General features: G+C 44.8%; 1 protein-coding gene across 1 annotated transcript; it reads right to left on the reverse strand.

Annotated features, from left to right (window-relative positions):
* Positions 1-1296: 1296 nt before the first annotated feature.
* Positions 1297-22986, reverse strand: LOC147618087 (uncharacterized). The gene is made up of 4 exons (XM_086775331.1): positions 22845-22986; positions 22543-22669; positions 2583-2678; positions 1297-2488 (listed from the first exon to the last, which is right to left on the reverse strand). Exons 2-4 carry the CDS (start codon positions 22653-22655, stop codon positions 1972-1974), a joined length of 726 nt encoding a protein of 241 aa, XP_086631457.1. The 5' UTR covers positions 22656-22669; positions 22845-22986; the 3' UTR covers positions 1297-1971.
* Positions 22987-23341: the final 355 nt, after the last annotated feature.

Raw genomic sequence — 23341 nt, forward strand, 5'->3', positions numbered from 1 at the left:
GAAATCTAACAAGAATAAATTTTCAATTAACCTCGCAAGACAAAGAATTCTTTCATATCTCAAATGATTATAACTTCAAAAGCAACTACATATAAAGTCTACTTAACTCACTTGAATGCACTTCATTGTATATCTTCTTGAAAGAGCACAAAATCTATTCATACATAAAAATATAAAAAAATATGGGATGAAGAGTACAAGGATAGGTCCACTTTCAAATTATTTAACAAACTCCAGTAACAATACAAAAGTAATACTAAAGAAGCTACATTTGTATTGCTTTAGTGTATCAAATGAGGAAGTGAGATTCACTCTCTCATTTTGATGATTGTGTTAATGTTCCTTTGGTGCACTCCATACAGGCTAAAACAGTAGGCCGTGTATCCAAAAGAATTTGTATGCAAGTGCCATGTTAATGAGAGAGAGAGAGAGAGAGAGAGAGAGAGAATGTGTTAAAATCATCTAAGGTTGAGAACGGTCAACGAGGCTATTCAAAAATTGTAGAAATAATTTTCCAAGTCAGGAAAGTGACCACAAGCAGTAACAGCAAAAGCGAAATGACTAGGTGCTGATACATTGCGGTGTGTTAAGGAACACCTCTTTGATAAAGGTATGAGGAAAGAGTGAATGTCGCTTCAGAACTCAAAGATGTGTGAATAGTGCACGCGAACGGGAGCATAGGCACCACACTCAAGTAAGGTACGCTGCTCTCTTACAGTATGAGACAACAACTAGGGCGCCCCCCCAAAGAGCGAGAGAGGGATCACATGACGGGTAGCAAACTTTTGATTCTAATTTCTTTTCAAACGTAACATCTGATCCATTACTTAAGACAAATCAGATTTGGATGCTTATCTACACAAAATTTGCACAAATGGTTTAAATCTGCATGTTTCTAGATTGACGCTGTGCATGCAGTGTAAGCTGTTTCCACTGAAAACCTTATTTGGCATGCTTCTTGTCTGTACTTCATCAAAGCCCCTGTGTTAAAGCACATTATGCACTAGGTTAAACTCAAGCACCTGGTTGCCACCACTAGCCAAGTATCTACACATTACGGCCTCAGGGACCGAAATTTAAAAGCCCTTGAAAGGATGTAGCAACGCTACTCACACAGCGGAAGCAAGGATATTGTTGATGGGGTTTGTATTCACATGCATAAGAAAACTTTATTAAAACAAGTCGGCTCTACACTGCTGGCAATTCAAACAACAGAGCATCCCCCAAAATTTTCTAGCTGATTAGGAGGGGCAAAGAAAAAGTGCAACATGCAGGCAACCACCAGGCTCATATAGAATTTAATCTGTTCCTTTTAGCCCATAAAGAAAAACAACATGCTCCCATCTTCCTTTCAAAGAACTTCCAAAGGAATGGACTCAAAAGACCTTCAAACAACTTCAACAATGACACATACTACTGGCTACATGATTCTACAAAGAAAAATCACAAACCATCCTGCACCTACACACTCCACTCCTGGCAACATAAGGCATCCGGTCTTTCTTTCTAGCTGGTGCCCAATGCAGCATTCAGCTCGCCTGCGCTTTGAAAAGGCCCTACACGTTCCATTCATTGCAGCATGAGTATCCACACTTGCTTTCTAGCAGTCCCATATTCTTTAGCTAATGAAACACCTTTCATGTCCATACAATGCCAAGCATCTGAATCTGAACAACTTTCATCTTCAAGAACCTGCACACACTTGACTCAAAACAATAAAAGCAACAGCTGCTATGCAAAGAACCATCTTCAACAGTTACAAACTTCACCATGTAGTAAGACATACTTCACCACCCAAAGTAGAAAATTTGCCCACATCCAGAAAAAAATCCTCAAGTCTGTCAACGTGCCTACATTGAAAAATGGGCCATCATTTCTTGCCTTCCTCAAGCATCCCAGTATCAAGAATGGCACAGCATAACAACCCTTTTCAGCTTTGACGAGTATGGATCACCTTCCTGCAAAGATTGTTTAGCGGCGCCTCATCCCGCGCAGAACCATAGGGTCAGAAGGGCATTCCACAGCCATGTGTCCACGACCCCCACAATTGTCACAGATGAAAGATGGAAAATAGTCCCGGGTCCGATGGCCCACTTGCTTGCCATTCCTCCAGACCAGAGGCTCCTTCAAGGATGGAAGAGTTGCTGCACCACCAGTCGACAAGGCTGACTCACAGTCACGTGCAATGTGACCCACTTGATTGCAGACATTACAAACCGGACTGTTCTTACAGTCTCTTGCAAGATGCCCAGGCTTACGGCAGTTGTTGCAGGCTTTCTCATTTTTGCAATTGGCTGCAAGATGGCCGGGCTTATGACAATTCTTGCAGAGCCTAGTATCACCTTCTTTAACGGTGCAATCCTTTGCCATGTGGCCAGGTTTACTGCAGAGAACACATACTGCCTCATTAGGGCAGGCTTTTGCAGTATGCCCTGGCTTTTTACAGTTCCAGCAAATCGACTCACCAGTACAAATGGATGCAATGTGTCTGCAGAAATAATAAGCATATGTCAAAAATATAAGCATGGGATCCACTGTATAAGCAATAAGGCTGTATAAATTGGGGTATTGAAAAAACCTACCCGGGAAGCCCGCAATTGTTGCACAAAGCCGGGTTGGGACAGTCTCGTGCAAAGTGCCCAGTACGGTGGCAGTTATTGCAAACATCAACAGGAAGCCTGAGAAAGACATAGATGAATGCCAAAATCACCTCTAAAGCTCATACTTTTCACCACATCCAAACCAAGCTAAACTCTATGCCTGCCCCTAACACCATTGGCAATCGATGGGCTTGTTGATTATGTTATGATGTGGAGCTCTCATTGGCTAGACAGAACAGAGGCTAGAGACAAAACTTCAGCGCATCCACTCAAGACATGCAAACTAAGCACTCTGTGACTCCCTCCCATTGGAGTCATCAATGTTACAACAACCCCAACCCCCCCCCCCCTTCTCTCCCTCTTCCGGGTTCTGAAAAGGACAAAAAACACTTTTCTAACCACTACATTGTGCCATTCTCTGATCAGGAGACGAGGATGAAATTTCTGAAAAGAATGGTCGCGTCTTCTAGCATTTGAGGCTAGTCTTATACCTATTGGTGGCCTGGGATAAGGATGCGAAGGGTAGTACAGTGACTTATGGAAACTTACGGTGTGGACTAGTGTGTACGGACCTATGTATTGATAGTGCTTTTAATTATATTCCAGTCTTATACAAGTGAGTTATTAGCTTAAGTGGATATCCTTGACATGGAGTCGTCCCTCCAGATGGAGACAAGCAAGGCCTCGGCCATGGCTCTAGCCAGACACTTGGATAGGGAGCTCCACTGCCCAATGCATTATGCAGCTATGGTTGGGAGGTGAAGCCGCCGGTCACTTCACCAATCGGTTGTGTGAGGCCTTGCAAGAGCTACTCAGGATTAAAGGGCTGTTTCAATTGGAATCAGAGCCACTTGAGTGCGGCATGTGTCAAATATCCATGTTGGCGATCATTCCTTCCATATATCCTGTTGGAAACAGGGTTGCAGGCATGCACGCGCGCACACAGTGGAGAAGCTCAAGGGAGCACGCAATGAGACTATAGATAAATAATGAATGTGTGTTGCACAAAGACGATAAGTATACCCCAAGATGGGTGTATACTAGAGTCTAGCATGGGGAAAAAACCTCCTAAAGAGGGAAAAAGTGTCCAGGCTAGTCCTAGTGTGTTCACACACTACCAAATACAGCTACAAATCCCCCCTAGAGTGATGATATGAACAAGGGGTGAGCTGGTACTAGAAGTATAAAGATGTGCCAGGCTCTTTGTACTGTGATAGGGAGCCCAGACTAGTCCCCAAAGAAGAGGAAGTTCAAAGATTTACAGTAAGCTTCAAGCTTCTCTCGTGGGAGAGCCTTCGTATACAAATCTGCCAAGAAGTCTTGTGTTGGCACATAAGCCAAGCTGATTTCCCTTGCAAAGCATCACTCCCTGACATAATGATAGGGCACCTCAATGTGCTTTGTGCGAGTATGAAAAATTGGATTTCTCACTACCATAGCACTCTGCTTGTCAGTGAAGATGGTAGTGGCTAAGGACTCGCCAATACCCAAATCAACAATAAGGCACTTGAGCCAAACACACTCAGCTTCACAGCTAGAAGCGGCCAAAGTGGGTTACATCTTGCTAAGCCATGATATACATGAATCACCATGGCGAAAGCAAAAACCACTCGTGAACACGCGTGTGTCGTAACATCCAGCCCAATCTGAGTCTGTAAATGCATGCAGTTGTGAACCACCCTCCTTGGGATAAAACAACCCAACGTGCTTAGTGCCCTTAAGGTAACGGAAGACTCGTTTGATAACCTACCAATGCTTGGTGCTTGGGCTATGCATAGATCTGCTCAATATTGAGACCACATACTGAATGTCAAGCCTGGTGTTACACAAAAAGGTAAGACATCCGATAACTTTTTGATACAAGCCACCATCAATAGGTGTAAACGAAAGGGGCACGGAAAATCTAATCAATCATGAAATCTGAAAATACACATATGCATGCCAGATAAAACAAGATGACAAAGCTGCCCAATACACCACACTAGGGACCAGAAGATGGGCTGACCCCCCTTTATGGTTAGATTACCAAAAAGGAGTCTGCTTCCAATACAACTTTGCGGGTGCCCAGAGTTCACCACTGGCTACACCTGTTTCTTCCAAAACAATATGAAAACAAGAAAACATCACATAATCTGAATTTGCTGACAATTCTCAGCACAAGTGAGCATTCCCGGCATCAAGCACATGCAGACAACTATGGACAGTCCATAGCACTCCCACATCAGCCCAGGACAACTCAACATCATCATCTTCCTCCTGTCTGGCTCATAGAGCAAGTCGACCAGCCTTCAAAGGCTGTTTTCAGCAGTCGACCAGCCCTCAATAGCCACAGACGAAAGCGACCAGCAATTGTGCACACGCCTGCAAACCTCCAACCGGAAGGAAAACTGTCTAGAAGCCCACGACCAGCTCTTCCTCCCTGTTTTTAACCTCTGTCCAGCCTCTATTCAAGCTGTAAATCAGCCGGCCAGCAGTGGAGAACATGCAGAAGGAATCGGCCAGCTTCTCCCATGCATCCGGTGAACCTTAGTCGTCGCGATGGATGGCTATAGAAACTTGCCAACCAGCTGAAAAACCAACCGACCAGCCCTCATGCACTCCTGAAAAGCATGTGCCCCCCTCCAATCTCGAGTTTTGTCAATAATAGAGGCTTCCCCACTGAAAATAGCCTACACATGTGCTTTTTTTGGTCTAGAAAGAGGCGCCTACATGAAGGGAGTCCAAATAATGTCCAGTGCCCGGTCTTTGGCCGCCACGTGTATTAAATATGTCCTGCTCAATGTGTACTCACTTATAAGTTGTCCGGTCACTTATAAGTGAGTGTGAACCTGCATCCATAATTATTAACATGTGAACTCATAAAGCTGTAAATTGAGTTTTTGGGAATACTTACCACCTGCAAAAACACATGTAGACCACCGGTCAGTCCCAAACAAGCGTGCACATACACATCCACAGGGTGCCCAGCGTCCCCGGCCCCATGGACAACACAGGCAGAAATCTCAGGCATTGTCCAAGCAGACAAGACAAGTCATCCAAAGATAAAATCAAAGTCATGCACACACATGAGTGCAATTATATTGAAAGAAACACCCATCTACTCACTTGTATCCGATAAAATGTCCGGAACCTTCCCAGAACGTAAATACACAAGATCTCCAAGATAGCTAGTCCCAGAGACTTTCATCATGTCAGGCTCCATGGCCATACATGTACACCATGTCAGGCCCCACAAGCCACACATGTACTATCATGTCAGGCTACACCAGCCATACATGTACTGTCATGTCAGGCTCCATATGCCACACACACACACCAGCCATACATGTATGTCATGTCAGGCTCCACATGCCACACATGAACAATAGAAAAATAGAAGCTGTAAGGAATTTTGTGACAACAGAGTCACCTGCATCTTCAAGACTTAGTCGTAAATCCAGCTCCATAGGTGTAGCCATAGGTTTACAATCTTCAAGATTGAACCTCTTCAATAATGCATCTATGTGTTTCCTCTACAGCATAACAATGCCATCATTACACTGCCGAAACTCAATGCCTAAATAATAGTGTAACGGTCCATGATCTGACATCTCAAAAGACTTCTCTTAATCAACTATAAAAGCTCAAATATGATCATCATTAGGACCTGTGAGAGCAGTATGTTATCAACATATAACACAATAACCAATAAAACATCCTTAGTCTCCTTAATATAGAGGGTACTGTCAATTGGGTTGTTGCAAAAACCCTATGCCACCAAGTATACATGTATCTTTTCGTACCATGCTCTGGGAGCTTGCTTAAGACCATATAAAGCTTTCTTCAATCTGCATACTTTTGATTTCTGACCTTTCTAAACAAAACCACATAGACCTCATGCAAATCTCCATCCAAGAAAGCAATTTTGATATCTAGCTGACGTACATTCCAACCTTTATATGCTGCTAGTGCAATGATTCTCCAAATGGTAGTCATACGACATGTAGGTGCAAAGGTTTAACCATAGTCAATGCCTTTCAATTGCACATGATCTTTTGCAAGAAGCCTAGCTTTGTATTGCTCAACACTGCCGTCCACTCTACATTTAAGCTTGTAAACCCATTTCGTACCAATGGCCTTCTTGCCAAGAGGTCCCATGTATCATTTTTCAGTATCGCATACTCAGATTGCATAGCACTCATCCAATTTTCAGATTCCTTTGCTTCATCAAAGGAGATATGTTCCTCTTCATTACGTAAACTAGCAATAAGAGCATGACCTATGTCAACATGACATATCTGATGAGAACCCGCACATATTTTGCTAGACAAAGGAGTGGCCAATTTGTTGTCATGTCAAGGTGGCCTACACTTCAGACTTCATACTGCTCTCAATCATTATTGCTGCCCCAATTTGAGAGAACTCACAGACCATGCAGAGACGTGGGAAATGGAGCATGGTGCTTCAAAAGAATGAAAAGAAGAGGTCCTTTGACAAGGAGGATAATTCAGCCACTAAAGAAGGGGAAAAACAGCAACAAAGGCAACCACCAACTCAAAAGAAGATGAGGCCTTATGGTCCTTCCAATGCTCCTCAATTCCGCTCCAATATGTATCCCCAAACAAAGCAGATCTCTGAAGAAGAAAAGCAACGCTACATGAAAGAAGGGATGTGCTTCAAGTATGGACAACTAAGTCACATCTCCAAACAGCATGAAAAAGTACAAAACAAACCCTCCAACAACCCCATACCACAAATCATAATCAATGTGATAGGAGATGTGGTGGGGAACACAACTCACACCCCAAAGATAAGCCAACTATTGAAGGCTTGGGGTCAAATGCAAGGAAAACAAGCTCTTTTTTGATAGACCCTGCAGCCAATGAGAACTTCATCTCTTGGCAATTAGCAAAAGAGCTTGGCCTGAGGAATGACGATATGGATACCCCATTGGAACTGCACCAAGCTGTTCATCTTGATGATGGAGATGCAGAGAAGACAGTTGTACCTTACATCGGCAAGCTGAAATTCCAGGTACAAGGCTATAGTGATCAAGATACCTTTTTGTCATGTGCACAGTGTGTATCTACCGTGTGCTACACGCACACAAGACTAGCTTCGATGTTTGGGGAAGCTTGGAGCTAGGCAGGCTGATTGGCGAGCTGAGTTAGGGATAGATTAACGGGCGGGCACCCAAGTATGGACGAGGGGGCACCAAAGTGTGGACGCCCGATGAGCCAAGGTTAGTCATTAGTCATATAGAGTCTCGTGAGATTTGTGAGAGCTCTATGGTCTGGAGCCTGGATCTGGTGCAGACGTGCACCTACTTTATGCAGCTGAGGCCGACAGCAATCTCGAGGCCCGCGAGGGTAGCTTCGTGGCGGTATGGGACGTCACGAGGTAGAGATTGGTCGGTACGTCAACCTAGTTAGCTCAGCTCGTGGCTCGGTGGGGACAGCCAAGACTGTGGGCTTGCCCACGGCTATCATGGTTGGGAGGTGAGTCAGGCCTGCACCCCCTTCTTGTTTGTTTGGTTTGTTTGTAGGTTTCGAGTCTCGAACCGGGAGCGTTCTATGAGGAGATCGTTGGGGTTTTGACAGTGGTATCAGAGCGTACCTCGTGAACAAGCAAGTCGGTAGGTAGAGAAGATGAGGTCGAAGAAAGGTATGTGTTCAAGAAGCTTGCTGTTTTGTTTATGCATGCTGCTGTTTTTGCCGACGAGTCCTATTATGGGCTATGAGAGCATTTAAAAAGCTAAGATATTGAAGTGACTTAAAGAATCAACTAAAAAATGGAATATCTGTACACTTTTCCAGGGCAATCTAGAGTGTTAAGAAAAAATCTTGAACATTGGGGTGTCATAGCAACCATTTTGAAGACTTAGGGAGACACACGACCACACGTTATGCATGGTGATGCACAATCATGCAAGCTCCAAGGTCAATCTATGGGTATGCAAAGACTCCAAGACAAGCAACTTTGGTGTGGATCAACACGATGAATTTCACTTCAAAATGGTGATATGAAGGATGGCAGATACTTGTAACAATAGAGGCTCATGATAACACCTAGGATATGTCCAATGATATGCCCATGACGCTAATTGAAACCGATCTCGTCAAGTGGGAATAGACTCCGTTGGACACCCACACGCGTAATAGCACAACTTAAATATCACAATTTGAATGGACAACTTAATAACACCGATGAAAACTCAAGTTTAGTGCCCATGATATCAAATAAAGCCCTCCAGAAGAGGCTCGTAGTCTTGGGATCTCTATCCCCAACAATGGATTTAGGCATACCACGATGTTTGAAAATATTAGCAAGAAAAAGCTTTACCATATAATCAACTTTAATGGTTTTCTTGACGGGCAAGATATGAGCTTGCTTGCTAAACCTGTCCACAATGGTCCAAATAGCATCATTCCGATGCTGGGATCTAGGCAAGTCCATAATAAAATCCATAGTAATACTTTCCCAAGGTTGCGAGGGAATAGGCAATGGCTAAAGCAAACCTAGAGGTTATTGCCTGTCAAATTTCACCTTTTGGCAAGTAATACATGCACGTACATATGCCTCAATGTCCTTACGCATGCTTGGCCCAAAAAAATATCTCTAAATCATGCGTATAGTTGGCATGATACCTCTATGACCAGCATAAGGTGGAGCGTGACATTCCTCCATAACCTTTGGACGCAAATCCTTCACCACACATAGGCAGTTATCCTTCATAAGATAACCCTCGTTGATAACATAAGAGGCATGTGAGTGACCACTCATCAAATCAGTCCATATATGGCAAAAATCAGCATCCAAATGATACAAATCTCACATAGCAGATAAGTCCCCATGAGAGGCCACTGAAACTGCAGCCACATAAGGCCTCCTGGATAATGCATCTGCCACCACATTTTTCTTTCCCGGAGTATGCACAATCTGAAAATGAAACATGGAAAGAAAGTTTGCCATTCTCATCTACTTCTCCGAAAGCTTTGTTTGAGATAGAAAGTATCTTAAGCTTTGATGATCTGTCTTGACTACAAATTCAGCCCCAAGAAGATAATGTTTCCATATCTTTAAGGCATGAATTACAGCCAAGAGCTCTTTCTCATAGATATCCATATGAAGCTCAGCATCATGCAAACGACGGCTCTCATATGCAACTGCATGCCCTTCTTGATTTAGGACAGCCCTATACAATCGCCACAAGCATCACATTCCACTACGAATGACCTTTGCAAGTCGGGCACAATCAATACGGGTCCACATATGATAGCATGCTTGGGCTACAAGAAGGCATCCTGTTCTTTTGGAGTCCATTTGAAAGTGGTTTTCTTCTTTGTGAGATCATGTAGAGGGGTGGCTATCATAGCAAAATGCCTTATGAAACGCCTATAATATGAACATAAAATGTCATCAATACGCGGAATTGGGAATCTATTCTTGATGGTAAGCTTATTTAAAGCTCTATAGTCCACACACATGCGGAATGACCCATCTTTCTTTTGAACAAGAAGCACGAGAAAGCAAAAAGGTGAGGAACTTGGCTGAACCAAACCTTTCTCTAAAAGCTCATTTACTTGCTTCATGATCTCTTCTTGTTGTGCGGCACTCACACGGTATGCGGGTTTGTTGGGTGGAGAACTACCTGGCACAAGATCTATGCGATGATCCTCGGGCCTTTGGGGAGGTAATTCACCAGGCAATGCATCAGCAAAACAATCGTTGAATGCATGAAGAAAATTCAGCCTATTGTAAGTCATAGCATCCACATTTTGATGACCTGGTACAATGCTATCACGAACAAAAACCAAGTACGCAGAAAGACTCTTTTTCATTGCTTTATTAATCTGGATGTGAGATACAAGTGGGATGGAATCCCCTTCCTTGCCGGCATCAATGAAATGCATGCGGCCTCTATGCATAAAAGAAATCATGTTTGTCTTGTACTCTTTGTGGGGCTCAAGCCTATGATGCCATGGCTTGCCCAGCAATACATCACATCCATTAAGTGATGCAACTAAGAAATGCTCATTATCAAGGTAACCCTGGATATGTATGCGCAACTTCCCTATCAGTGGGATAACCTCCACCTCTTTACCAACAAAGGCAGCTTCTGCTTCAATCTGAGGTCCCATGTTCTCAACCTCAATACCCAAGGCAGCTGCCATTTGAATAGAGATGAAGTTATCGGTTGCACAATCATCAAACATGAATAAGGCGGGCTGATCCTTGATTTGACCCCATGCTTTGCATACCATCCGCTCTTTTGCATCATGTTTTGTGTTTCCCTGCACGTCGGCAACTGCATGCACATTAGCCTTGGTTTGCTTGTCCTCGTGCTTTGGTTTGCGGTCAGGGCATTGTCGAAACATGTGCTCTTTGCTGCCACAAGAAAAACATTTTCCCTCCTTGGCATATTGCTCCCTTTGCTCGGGGGTCAAGCCAAATTTGTTCTTCTTTGGGCCATGATCTTTAGATGAGGTATTTTCAGCTTTACCTCCCTTCTGGGTCTCCCAGAAGTTCTTTTTAGATGGCTGTCCACCTTTTTGCAGATTTGGGACAGCCTTGTCTTTGCCCTTTGAACCGCCTTGATCTTGCTTAATTTTGAGCACCAATTGCTCCGTAGCAAGAGCAGAGGCTATAAGCTGTTGCAAAGTATGTTTCGGGTGCAATTCAATGCCCGAACGATAAGCTGGTTGCAATCCGGAGCGAAACTTCCTCTTTCTTTCATCCTCAGTGATTTGCATAAAAGGAGTTACCTCAAGCAACACTTTCCAAAACTTATTGACATACTGTTGCACACTTTCATCATCTCTTTGCTCAAGTCTATCCCACTTTTGGGTGAGAGTTTGCTCCGCATTAGGTGGCAAGAACTAAGCATAAAATCTATCCTTAAACTCTTTCCAAAAGCAAATGGAGTCTTTGGTGATCTTTTCAATGATCCACCAATGAGCAGCGGTCCCCTTCAAGAACATGCTAGCATGGCGTACTTTAGACTTCTCAGTGAAGTCATCCTCGCTAAAAGCAATGTCAAACTGTGCCACAAATGCTAACACTTTGGAAGCATCATGCTCTCCATGAAAAACATCAAACTTAACGAACTTGTCACTTGCTTTAAATTCCTTGAGCTTTCTGGCATAAGGCTCATGGTCCTCTCTTTTTCTTTTCCCCTTTTCCAACGGGATAGCCCTATCTGCATGGGCTCCATGGGCCATCATGGAAGTTTCATGAAGCACGGTGGCATGTGCTCCACGAACCTGAGAATCAGATGCATGTGACCTTCCTGCATAAGGCAATGTCTCTCCATGAGACAACTCAGTAGGCAAAGCTCTCCTAGTGGCAGACTTGTCACCCCCTCCATGGGATACATGTCATGAATGCATGTGACCATCATGCCCTACATGAGCACTAGCATACATATACCTGTCAGCCTTTGTGCCTTGTGGAGAAGATGCATGACGAGAGGTGACTGTCACCTCTTCCCTTTGCATAAATGACCTCAACCTTTGAGATGTGGGATCTCCATGCTTCAAGCGAGGTGGATTTCTGAATTTCAGCTCTCCATCTTCCCCCTCTTTGATGTCACCTTTGCGGAGGAGGTAGGAAAGTGCCAACTCCCTTGGCTTCTTGCCCACTTCCCGTGCCATGGACTCAAAAGTCACGTCTACCATTGGATCGGCTTTCCTTGCTTCAATGGCACTTTGCACATGGGAATCTTCATGCAAAAATTTCAGCTCTTGCTCTTGTGCCTGCAAAAGCTTTCTCATATGCTCCAATTCAGCCCACATTGCATCAGGCTCTTCTTCTTGCATGACTGTCTTTCCTCGAGACAGTTGTCCCCTTGAATCACTATCATTTACTCTCTCAAGGGGCTTGTGCCTTCCCTGTAAAGCTTCAGAACCACGCAAGGCACTAGATGGGCCCCTCGAATAAGGCACTTCCAAAGGGTTGCCTTGGCTGTCCAAGGTGTTAAGTGTGCTAGAAGCGGGGTGTCCAATACACAAGTTCGTTTTCCTACTAAGAAGAGGGAAATAACTGTGCTCTGATACCAATGAAACCGATCCCGTCAAGTGGGAATAGACTCTGTTGGACACCCACACGCGTAATAGCACAACCTAAATATCACAATTTGAATGGACAACTTAATAACAACTGAAAACTGTAATGAAATGAAATGTTGATCAATGGACACCAACACTGGGGCCGGAACGGGTTGACCCCCCCCTCAATATATGATATATTATTGGGAGTATTTAAAAGATACAATGCTCCATGGGTTCAATGAACCAGATGATGTCCATGTACAACTGAGATGAATACAGTTACCAAACAAGAGGCTCGAAGTAGACGTTCGAAGGAGAGCAATCCACTTGAGTAGTTTAGTCTCTACGGTCCTGTGCCTTCATTGGAATCCGCAAAGAGCGTCCCACTGGTGTCCCAGGACCACGCACAAACAGGCACTCCCGTACTAACGCCTAGCTCTCCCGATCTCAGCACCCATGGACCGTGGTTCTCCATAAGCTTGGATTACCCGGCACCGAACGGGTGTTAGCAACAAAGAGTAACCCTTATCAGATTTACATCAAAAGTCCCTTACTTAAATCTCAATCCACTTACCTGTAGTTCGCTAGTGGAAGACAAATACCCGAGGCGTCTAAGCGCAGCTGCTAGAGATGGACACCAGGGCGCAGCAGTCTACTGGCAAGAGGGAGAGTGCACAGCAGCCTGGAGATCTGGGCGCAGCCACCTGCAAGGTGGAGAGGAGGTCTGGGCGCAGCCACCTGTGGAGGTCGGCGCAGCCGCCTGAGGAGGGGAGGCACAGCCGCCTGATGAGGGTGCGCAACCACCTGTAGCCGCCTGCAGATGGGAGGCGCAGCCGCCTGCAGAGGGGAGCGCAGCCCACCAGCATACAACAACCTGAGGGCAAGCAGAGAAGAAACCTGTGTCCACAGTCCACCAGCGTGCAGCGTTGGAGAGGACGAGCGGAGATAACCCCCTGATCCGCCTGTGCGCAGCTGAATATATGCAAGAGGAGGTTCACTCCTAAGCGATGGAAGAGGGTGCATGATAAGCAGCTGGCCGGCCCTCCACAGTTGCATGGAGGCGGCCAGTTCCAAAGTCCCAAGGTGAGGGACGGGTAGGTGGCCATGCACCCACCCCCACACATAAGATTAAGAGTGGGGTTTCCCTCCCCACCTTGACCCATACGTGGGTGCCCATAATGGGTGCCCACCCTATCAAGGACATCATTAAATATTTTGGAGGGTGCCCACTCTTTAATGAATGTTTACTTACAACCTTATAAAAAATAAAGGTTAGAAAGAAAGCTATAAAATAAGCAATTGCAATACACTTACCACCTGTTCACACGCAACAAAACTCGTCAAAAGACAGAGCAAACTTCACGACTCGCTGGCAGGCGTCCCTGCTCAGTAAGTGGCACGTCAAACAGGCAAACACAAAAACACAAAAATACAAGTCATGCGAAAACAGTTCCAAACATGCAAAACATGAATGCATGTGCAAACAGTATCATGGACATATCTCCCGTTCACGGAACAAGTACTAAACATCTGTCGGACACGATGATGGCACGACAGAAAACATAAATCCCGGTCTTTCTATGGAGTGACAGTCCCAAAGGTAAGACACAGATCCAGGCATGAGCCTCCCTATGGAGTGACAGTCCCATAGGCAAGACACGGCACAAATACTGGCTCTTCCATGGCGTGACAATCCCATGGATAGAACACGGTCCACGTCATACACGGGTGGCACCAGTCTGGCTCCCGTCCATGTTATGCAAAAATACTGGCCCTTTCACATGAGACACCGGCCTGGCCTCAAGTGAACGAGACACAAATCTGGAGATGGACCAAATGGTCGGCCAATTGGTGACACTAATATGTAATGTTAATGTATTAGGTGATAAAAAATAAAGAACTAGAGAATAGACTAAGGTATGAATGAGTTATGGGGAAATGACACATACAAAAGGCTCGTGACCGAGACGGCAAGACGGCACTATAGGCATTCATGGCTTGAGGTTACCTTTGGATTTATCTGAGGACCTCCTTGATGCAAAGTATGCCGATGATTAAGCTTTGTATGTTGAGGAAATGCACACATCTTGGAGCATGTGCGAGTTGTTCTTGATACTTTTTGCTTGGCAACAGGAACAAAGTTCAACTGGAACAAGTCTTTGGGTTTCCTGACGGATCCTCTGGCTTCTCCTACTTGGGGTCAACAATGGGGATTCACTTGGATTGGTTGCAGGCAAACTACTCACTATTTAGGTTTCCAGGTTCGCCTTGACATATCAGCAGCCTAACAATTTGTTCTAGTGATATCCTCTATCAGGAGTAAGTTAGCTTTTTTCAGTTCAACTAGACTTTCTTTAGCTGGCAGGTCCTTGGTAGTTAATCAAGTTCTTCTGGCCACGACTTGGTGTGTCGCTTCTTGTTGGTGCCTTTCATGCTCTCCCATCTCTCACCTCTGACGGTTGATCCGGAATTATCTGTGGGTTGGCTCAGATGGCACTTCGGATACGAGAGCTAGAGTGCCTTGGGATGCGGTTATTCTACCAGCACATGAAGGGGGTTTGGGCATCATAGACCCTGAGACACAGAGCAAGGCTTTATTGGCAAAATTCATGGTTCGAGGGCTCACTCCAGGAGATCACACCTAGAAGATCTTACTTCAGGATGGTGTGTCATTGTCACCCTCACCTTGGTGGAGATTGAAGGCCTTCTATCAGATGGATTTTCACTATTGTCAGTTATCAACTACCTCGTTTGGCCTTTCTTCATAGTTTACTCCATGTTTGGCATTCTCTTAGATGATGCCTCATTCACCCAGAGCCCACTCTTACAGAGGAGATTGAGCAACAACCTATCCTATGGAATCCCCACATCAGAGACGCTTCTGGGCACATGCTTGGTGAGCGATCTTACATCTCTTGGGCTCGTTGGGATGTAGGTCCTACTCGCTCTGTGCGAACTTGGAGGTCTGCATTAGTGACATATCCGATCATGATCTTGCCTAGCGTGTTGGAGGAGGTCTCACTTCTATGCATGCTCGACGGACCGAGATTGTTGACACTATTCGTTTACAGTGGTGGCTGTTAAGATTGGATCATCACTTTGAGGGGGCATTCCGAGCCCTTTGGGCAGGCCCAGTTTTCACCAACACGAGTTAGAGGAGTTGCTAGTTATAGCACCTCTTGAAGGCCTATGCACTGTTAGGGTTAGGGTTTAGAATGTGTTCACATGTCCGGCCATAAAATGTGCCGGGTGGACCAAAACACCTATAAACTGCTTATAAGTGAAACTAAGCTAAACTGGGGGGAAAAAACCTCCACTAACTGAAGTAAAAAGTGCCCCAGTAATCTACTGATGATCACTAGCACTCCTCTGGGTGCATACACAGCATAAAACCCAACAAACCCCCTTGGAGTGATATGTGATCACTGTACATCATCCACCAAAAGGAAACAAATTCAAAGCAGTGCGGAATGCTTCGAATTTCAGATGTGGTAATGCCTTGGTGAAGATGTCTGCCACATTCTGATCTGTAGGACAGTAGATCAGACTGATATCTCCTGCCTGGAGTCTCTCCCGAACAAAATGATAGTGAATCTCAATGTGTTTCGTGCGAGCATGAAACACAGGATTCCTGGCCACAGCAATGGCACTCTGACTATCAGTATAGATAGGTGTAGGCTCCTCCACTGAAATATCCATATCAGTCATGAGACGACGCAGCCAAACACACTCAACAGTAGTGGTGTCGGCTGCTCTGTACTCTGCCTCACAAGACGAAGTGGCCACTGTGGTCTGTTTCTTGCTTAGCCAAGAAATGCATGAAGAGCCAAGGAAGAAACAATTTCCACTAGTGGAATGTCTGGTATCATAATCACCAACCCAATCTGAATCACTGTAAGCGTATAACTGCATGTCACCCCCCTCAGGATAAAGCAATCCAAGAGACAAGGTACCCTGCAAATAACGGAATACACGCTTCACAGCTTGCCAATGTGACAACCGCGGGCTGTGCATGAATCTGCTCAACTGAGAGACTGCATATATCTGGCCTTGTATTACACAAGTAAATAAGGCACCCAACAGCCTGAGCATATGTAGTGGTATCAAAGGAAATACTGCTGCACAAACTGTATGCCCAAATAGTAGTGTACAAGCCCCAAGTCAGACATGTCAAATGTCTGTTGCAGTATCTCTTTAAAAGCTGCAATTTTGTCATCATTTGATCCCATGAGCAAGAGATCATCTACATAAAGACTGATGACCAGCAGATCTGTCTCTTCTTTCTTTACATACAGAGTGGCTTCTGATGGACTGTTCACAAATCCCTGAGTGAGTAGGAAAGCATCTATTTTTGCATACCAAGCTCGTGGAGCTTGTTTCAAACCATACAAGGCCTTTTTCAGCCTGCATACTTTCCCCTCATGACCATGTTCTGCAAAACCCATGGATTGATATACATAAACTTCCTCCTCAAGGTCCCCATGTAGGAATGCAGTCTTTATGTCCAACTGGTGAACAACCCAACCACGATGTGCAGCCAATGCAATGACACACCTAAGTGTCGACAAACGGGATGTAGGAGCAAATGTCTCCTCATAATCAATGCCCTTTTTCTGTGCATAGCCCTTTGCAACTAGACGGGCTTTGTACCTGTCAATGGATCCATCTGCATGTCTTTTCAACTTATAGACCCATTTAGTACCAATTGCTTTCTTGCCTTTGGGCAGATCAACCAAATCCCATGTTTGATTCCTTTTAATAGAATCAAGCTCATCCTGCATGGCTTTGTTCCAGTGCACATTATCTCGTGCATCCACAAATGAATCAGGCTCATCATCATCCTGTAAACTGGCTGCCATAACCAGATTCAAATCCATGATGTGTGCATGCTCATTGGTCCGTGTCTCCCTACGAGTACGACCAGCAAGAGGACCCTCTAAATGGCTGTCCTGTAATGTCCTCAAATACCATCTAGGTATGTGTTTGACCTGTGGTGCCTGCTGCCCCATATTTGGTTCAGCTTCTGGCTCAATTTGCTGCTGAATTTCTGCATGAGTTGGATCACCAACTGTGGAATGAAACTCCATAGGTAGTAGACCTTCAAACACATCATTTTCAGCCTGATTTGCATCATAACCAGCCATGGATATTTCTGATTTTTCATCAAAAATCACATCCCGACTAGTGAATATCTTCCTGGATAGTGGGTCATATAACCGGTAGCCCTTGCTCTCACGGCTATACCCAACAAAAATGCATTTTGTGGCTTTATCATCCAACTTCCTCCTCAACTCTTTGGGTATGTGTGCATATGCAAGACACCCAAAGATACGAAAATGTGATACCGAAGGCTTGCGGCCATGCCAAGCCTCAAAAGGAGTAATGGAAACCAATGCCTTTGTGGGACATCGATTCAAAATATGACAAGCACACATGACAGCTTCCACCCAAAAGATATGTGGTAGCCTCTTTGCCTTTAGCATACATCTGGCCATCTCCATGAGTGACCGATTCTTCCTTTCTGCAACCCCATTCTGCTGTGGAGTATAAGGAGTAGTATACTGATGTTTTATACCTCTACTCTCAAGAAAGGAATTCAACATGTGTGACATATATTCCCCCCCTCGATCAGAACGGAGAGTCTTAACCTTGCATCCTGACTCTGTCTCAGCAAGTGCTACAAAGGCCAAAAATGCATCATATACCTGTGATTTCTGTGTCAAAGGATAGACCCAGCATATACGAGAGAAGTCATCAATAAATGTTGCAAAATAGAAGCAACCACCTAATGACTTCGTCTGCATGGGACCACAAAGATCACTGTGTATAAGCTGCAACTTTGCAGTTGCTCGTAGAGCCTGATCACGTGGGAAGGAAAACCTATGCATTTTTCCCAAAATACATCCTTCACAAATGTGATCTGGAGGCTTCTCCATGGGAGGTAGATCTGTAAACATGTTATGTCGCTGCATAAGCATAAGACTACCAAAATTTACATGCCCCATGCGAGCATGCCATAACTCCGCATCAACCATAGCTGGAGTAAGAGTGAATGCATTATAAGCAGACTGATCCATTGGCTGAAATGCATCCAACTGATAAAGTCCATGACATAATGTACCAGTAAGCATCAAGGTCAAAGCATTAGCTTTGTCTCTGACCATGCATTTATCATCATCAAAGTGGACTTGCATACCACAATGTGCTAAAGAAGAAATGGACAACAAATTCTTCTTTATCCTTGGTACATATAAGGCATCTGTAAGGCGGAGAATGGAGCCATCAATGGCTGTGAGCTGAATCTCCCCAATGCCACGAACTGGATATGAAGCATTGTTGGCACACTGAACAATTTTGCCAACAGGGGCAGGGCCAACATGACAAAACAAATCCCTGCGAGATGTGATGTGCTTTGAGGCACCACTATCAAAATACCAAGTACATGCATGCTCTGTCATACTGAGTGCCTGTGAAGACCAAGAGGCATCATAGCTGCATGTATAAAAACAGTAATCCCTGTCCTCAACAAAAGAAGCAGTCTCTGGAGGAGCTTTAGAAGCATCATTAACAGACATCCCAGCTTCCTTTGCCTTCTCTTTGGCAATCCTCTTCCTACATTCAGTGATGTAGTGACCTCGCTTCTTACAGTAATGACATTTGCCCTTCTTCTTGGGCTGTCCATCACCTTTCTTGGTATCCTGAGATGAACCACCATCACCTGAATTCTGATTTGAACTCTTTGGCTGAGTTTTTCCTTTCCCCTTCTGACCTGTAGTAAATGCTTGTTCAGCACTTGTGTTCATATTCATATTCTTCCTCATTTTCTCTTCTTGTAGCAAGAGAGCAACAAGTTCCTGATACTTAAGGGGTTCAACAGCATTCCTCACGCTGAGGTTCAAAGAGGTATGAAAAGCCAAGTAAGATCTTGGCAAAGAGTGCAAGATGGTGCACACAAGCTGTGTCTCAGGAATAATCTCATCCACATTGATGAGTTGCTCTCTCAAATCTTGCAGCTTGTTTAAGTGGCTAGACATATCATCTCCTTCATTCATTTTCTGATTTTCCAGCTCTCTTTTCAAAAATGAGATCCGAGCCTCATTACGAGCAGCATACATCTGCTCCAAAGTCACCCATGCATTCTGTGAAGAGCCAGCTGAACGAATATGAGGTATAATAGACCTCTGTACTGACAATGCAATGAGTGACAAAGCTTGTGCATCCCTGGCATCCCATGTCTTCTGAGCATTTGTTCTTTGAACAGGCAAAGGCTGCCCTGGAGCCTGTACCTGTTGTCCTCCCTTGGGGAGGAGTCTCTGGAGCCAATGGACCTGGACGTGGTTCATCACCACTAACAAAATCCCAAAGACCTTTTGCCACAAGCACATTTTTCAGCATAAAACTCCACAAGGAGTAGTTCGTGCCGTCCAATTTGTCTTCCTTAGACAAATACGTGAATACATCACTCTGTTGTTGATTTGCCATTATGCCACAAGTTGACTGAGTAGGTTGTGGTACCAAATGAACATATGCAGGTACAGTCCACCAGAAGAACAAGTACAGTTGACTGTACTGTACTGTGCAGGTACAGTCGACTTGTACTGTACAGAACAGAAGGCGACTGCAGGCAGATATTCGTGGCAGGTACTGTGCCGGTACGTTTACTGTACTGAGCACAGTACGGAACAGGGCGACCAGGTATAGTTGTACTCTTCGTATGTTGGAGCAATCGACTGTATTCAGGCAGGTAGGTACAGTACGAAGGGCGCTGACAGGTGCAGTCGGTGCAGACAGGTACAGTTGTCGGCGCAGACAGGTACAGTCGGCGCAGACAGTGCACGGGCTGGTACAGTACGATACCAGATGAAGGCGGCGCTGACACGTACGGAAGCTGCAGTACGGCGGCGCTGTCAGGTACGGAAGCTGCAGTACGGCGGCGCTGACAGGTTCGGAAGCTGCAGTACGGTACTGATGGCTGCTATCGGTGAACTGGTACGGACAAGTACTGATGTGTACGGGCTGGACAGAAACTGAAGGCGACTGTGTACTGGCTGGGCAAAGGCAGGCCTACTTGGCTCTGATACCAAATGAAGGCCTATGCACTGTTAGGGTTAGGGTTTAGAGATGCTGCAAACAGGCGTGGAGAGCAAGAGAGAGAGAGAGAACACGACTTCTGTGTATTCAGATGATAAAATGTGAAGTACAATAGCCACATAATAAGTGACCTAAAGAGATGTGTTCACATGTCCGGCCATAAAATGTGCCGGGTGGACCAAAACACCTATAAACTGCTTATAAGTGAAACTAAGCTAAACTGGGGGAAAAACCTCCACTAACTGAAGTAAAAAGTGCCCCAGTAATCTACTGATGATCACTAGCACTCCTTTGGGTGCATACACAGCATAAAACCCAACACCTCTTACTTCCAGGTGGGTGACAGAGGCCAGTGAAGTGAGTGAAACTAGAAATATGAGGGAGAGATAAGTATGTGAAGAGAAAAGAGGAGATAGCTTGAGGATATACTCGATAGAAGAGTGGGATTATAGGAAGGCTCGTAGGTGTTCCGACTCCCAATGGAAAAGAATGGGAAAGAAATCTTCTATTGTGTTTTCCCTATGTAGCTTAGATAAGGACTATGTACAAGGAGACATGTCTCTTGTGAAAGACGGAAAGAAGAGATTTCAGTAAGCTAAACTTGCTCATAAACATCTGGAGTAGATGAGGAACTCTCTTACTAGAATCCCATACTAGAGTAGAGTGAGATTTAAATATGGGAAGTGAGTGAAACTAGAAAGATGAGGGAGAGATAAGTAAGTGAAGAGAAAGAGGGGATACCTTGAGGATATACTCGGTAGAAGAGTGGGATTATAGGAAGGCTCGTAGATGTCCCAATGGAAAAGAATGGGAAAGAAATCTTCCATTGTGTTTTCCCCTGTGTAGCTTGGAGAAGAACTACGTACAAGGTGGCATGTCCCTTATGGAAGACGGAGATTATAGTAAGCTAAACTTGTTCTCTACATAGTACAAAATCAACTCTAAGTGACCATCTCACCTCGCGACTCACCTAATGGCTCACCTCCGGCCTCACACCACATACTAAAGCTACTAAACAAGAAGTAAGTTATACCTATGGAGCTTAATTTTTAGAACATCCAAATGAAAACGAGCGCTTGTACAAGAAGACTCCAAGGACGGGTAGGCCATTGGTAGTAGAGTAGGTAGAGGAAGTGTAGATTTGTACCTTCATGGTGTTCCTCACCAAATCATTGGTAGAGTAGGTAGAGGAAGTGTGGATTTGTCAAAGTAGAAGTAAGTACCTTATCACCAAATCATTAGTTAAATTTATTTCTTCTAGGTGACAATTAAAAGGAGGAGGAACAAATGGGCCCAAAACCCAGTGAATCACCCTAGGTCTTGTCCATCCCACACAACAATGTAGCCACTCAAGTGACTAGTGACTACAAACCTTGAGACAGTCATTTATGCACCTGTAGAAACTGGTAGCGACACCGTTTCTTTGAAGAAAGATGGCCCATCAATGGCCCGTTATAGAAGTCAAGTGGATAAGTGAAAAAGTGTGTACTTGTACTCAAAAGAGCATGGAACTTTCCAAGGTTTGGATAGTGTAGGGTTAAACATCGATGTTGCATGAGCACTACAAGTTCGACCAATTTTCTTAAACCATTTACAAAAGATTCTTTCATAATTGCATCAAGCCATGGATGCCAATTTTCTTTTCCAAAACCCTTTTTGCTCCAAATCAAATTTTTCATAGATGTTAATTCTTAGAACGAGGTAATCCAAATGTCCACAGATGCATCATGGCATGGATGCCCATTTGCCAAAACAAGAAAATTTAATACACATTAAAATTTCCATAAATGCCAATTGTATCATGAATTCCATGAACTACATACCTGGGAGTCCGCCTGGTTCTGCCTCCAGCCGGGGACCTGAAAGGGCCGGGTCTGCGTGCAGATCGCCCAAAGTAGCGCCCCCCTTTCCTTGGACCTAGATTCTCAATACCCATGATGGCGTTTGGTTCTAGACCAGAAAAGAAAGAGCAGCAGAAAAACCAATAAAAAGATCATAAAACCAGAAAAGCAGATACAGAAGACCACCAGAAACTGGACAAGCACGCAATTCTCAGAACACATTCCTCATCGCAGTCCATCAAATCCCACTAAAAACCCTAAACGCCTACAGGTCATGTAGGTACCTCAATTATGCGAACGAGGGGCACCTTGAGGACCTCGCCACTAATCTGCTTCCACCAAGAACTAATCGGGCTTTAACGGTTCATAGGTTAGTTCACACTCGGCCGAAGCAACGTGGGCTTTAGGGGCTGGATTCACATGTTTGGAGTGGCCAAAGTGAGTACATATCTGATGTATCATCATGTGTTATGCTTTATTATGTTTTGTATTATGCCTTCTATAATCTATTACTAGAGAGCTGCCACGTGGTGGCTCCAAGCTGCCAACTCCCCAGAGCGTGGGTTGGGGTGTGAAGCATGGAGCGTGGGCACGTGGAGAGTTGGAGAGCGTGCATCAACATCAAAGTCGTCTCAATGTAGTCGGGTGTAGACCCTCCAACATGCCTTGATGTCAAAGCAAACCCTCCAGCGTGCGTCAGTGTAGCCAGGTGGTGCAGACCCTCCAGCGTGCCTCAACATCAAAGCCAAGCAGATCCTCTAGCGTGCATCAAAAGCCAAAG

This window comes from Cibotium barometz, chromosome 35, assembly GCF_041138505.1.
Source record: "Cibotium barometz isolate CiBa-2024 chromosome 35, ASM4113850v1, whole genome shotgun sequence".
NCBI classification, from domain to species: domain Eukaryota; kingdom Viridiplantae; phylum Streptophyta; class Polypodiopsida; order Cyatheales; family Cibotiaceae; genus Cibotium; species Cibotium barometz.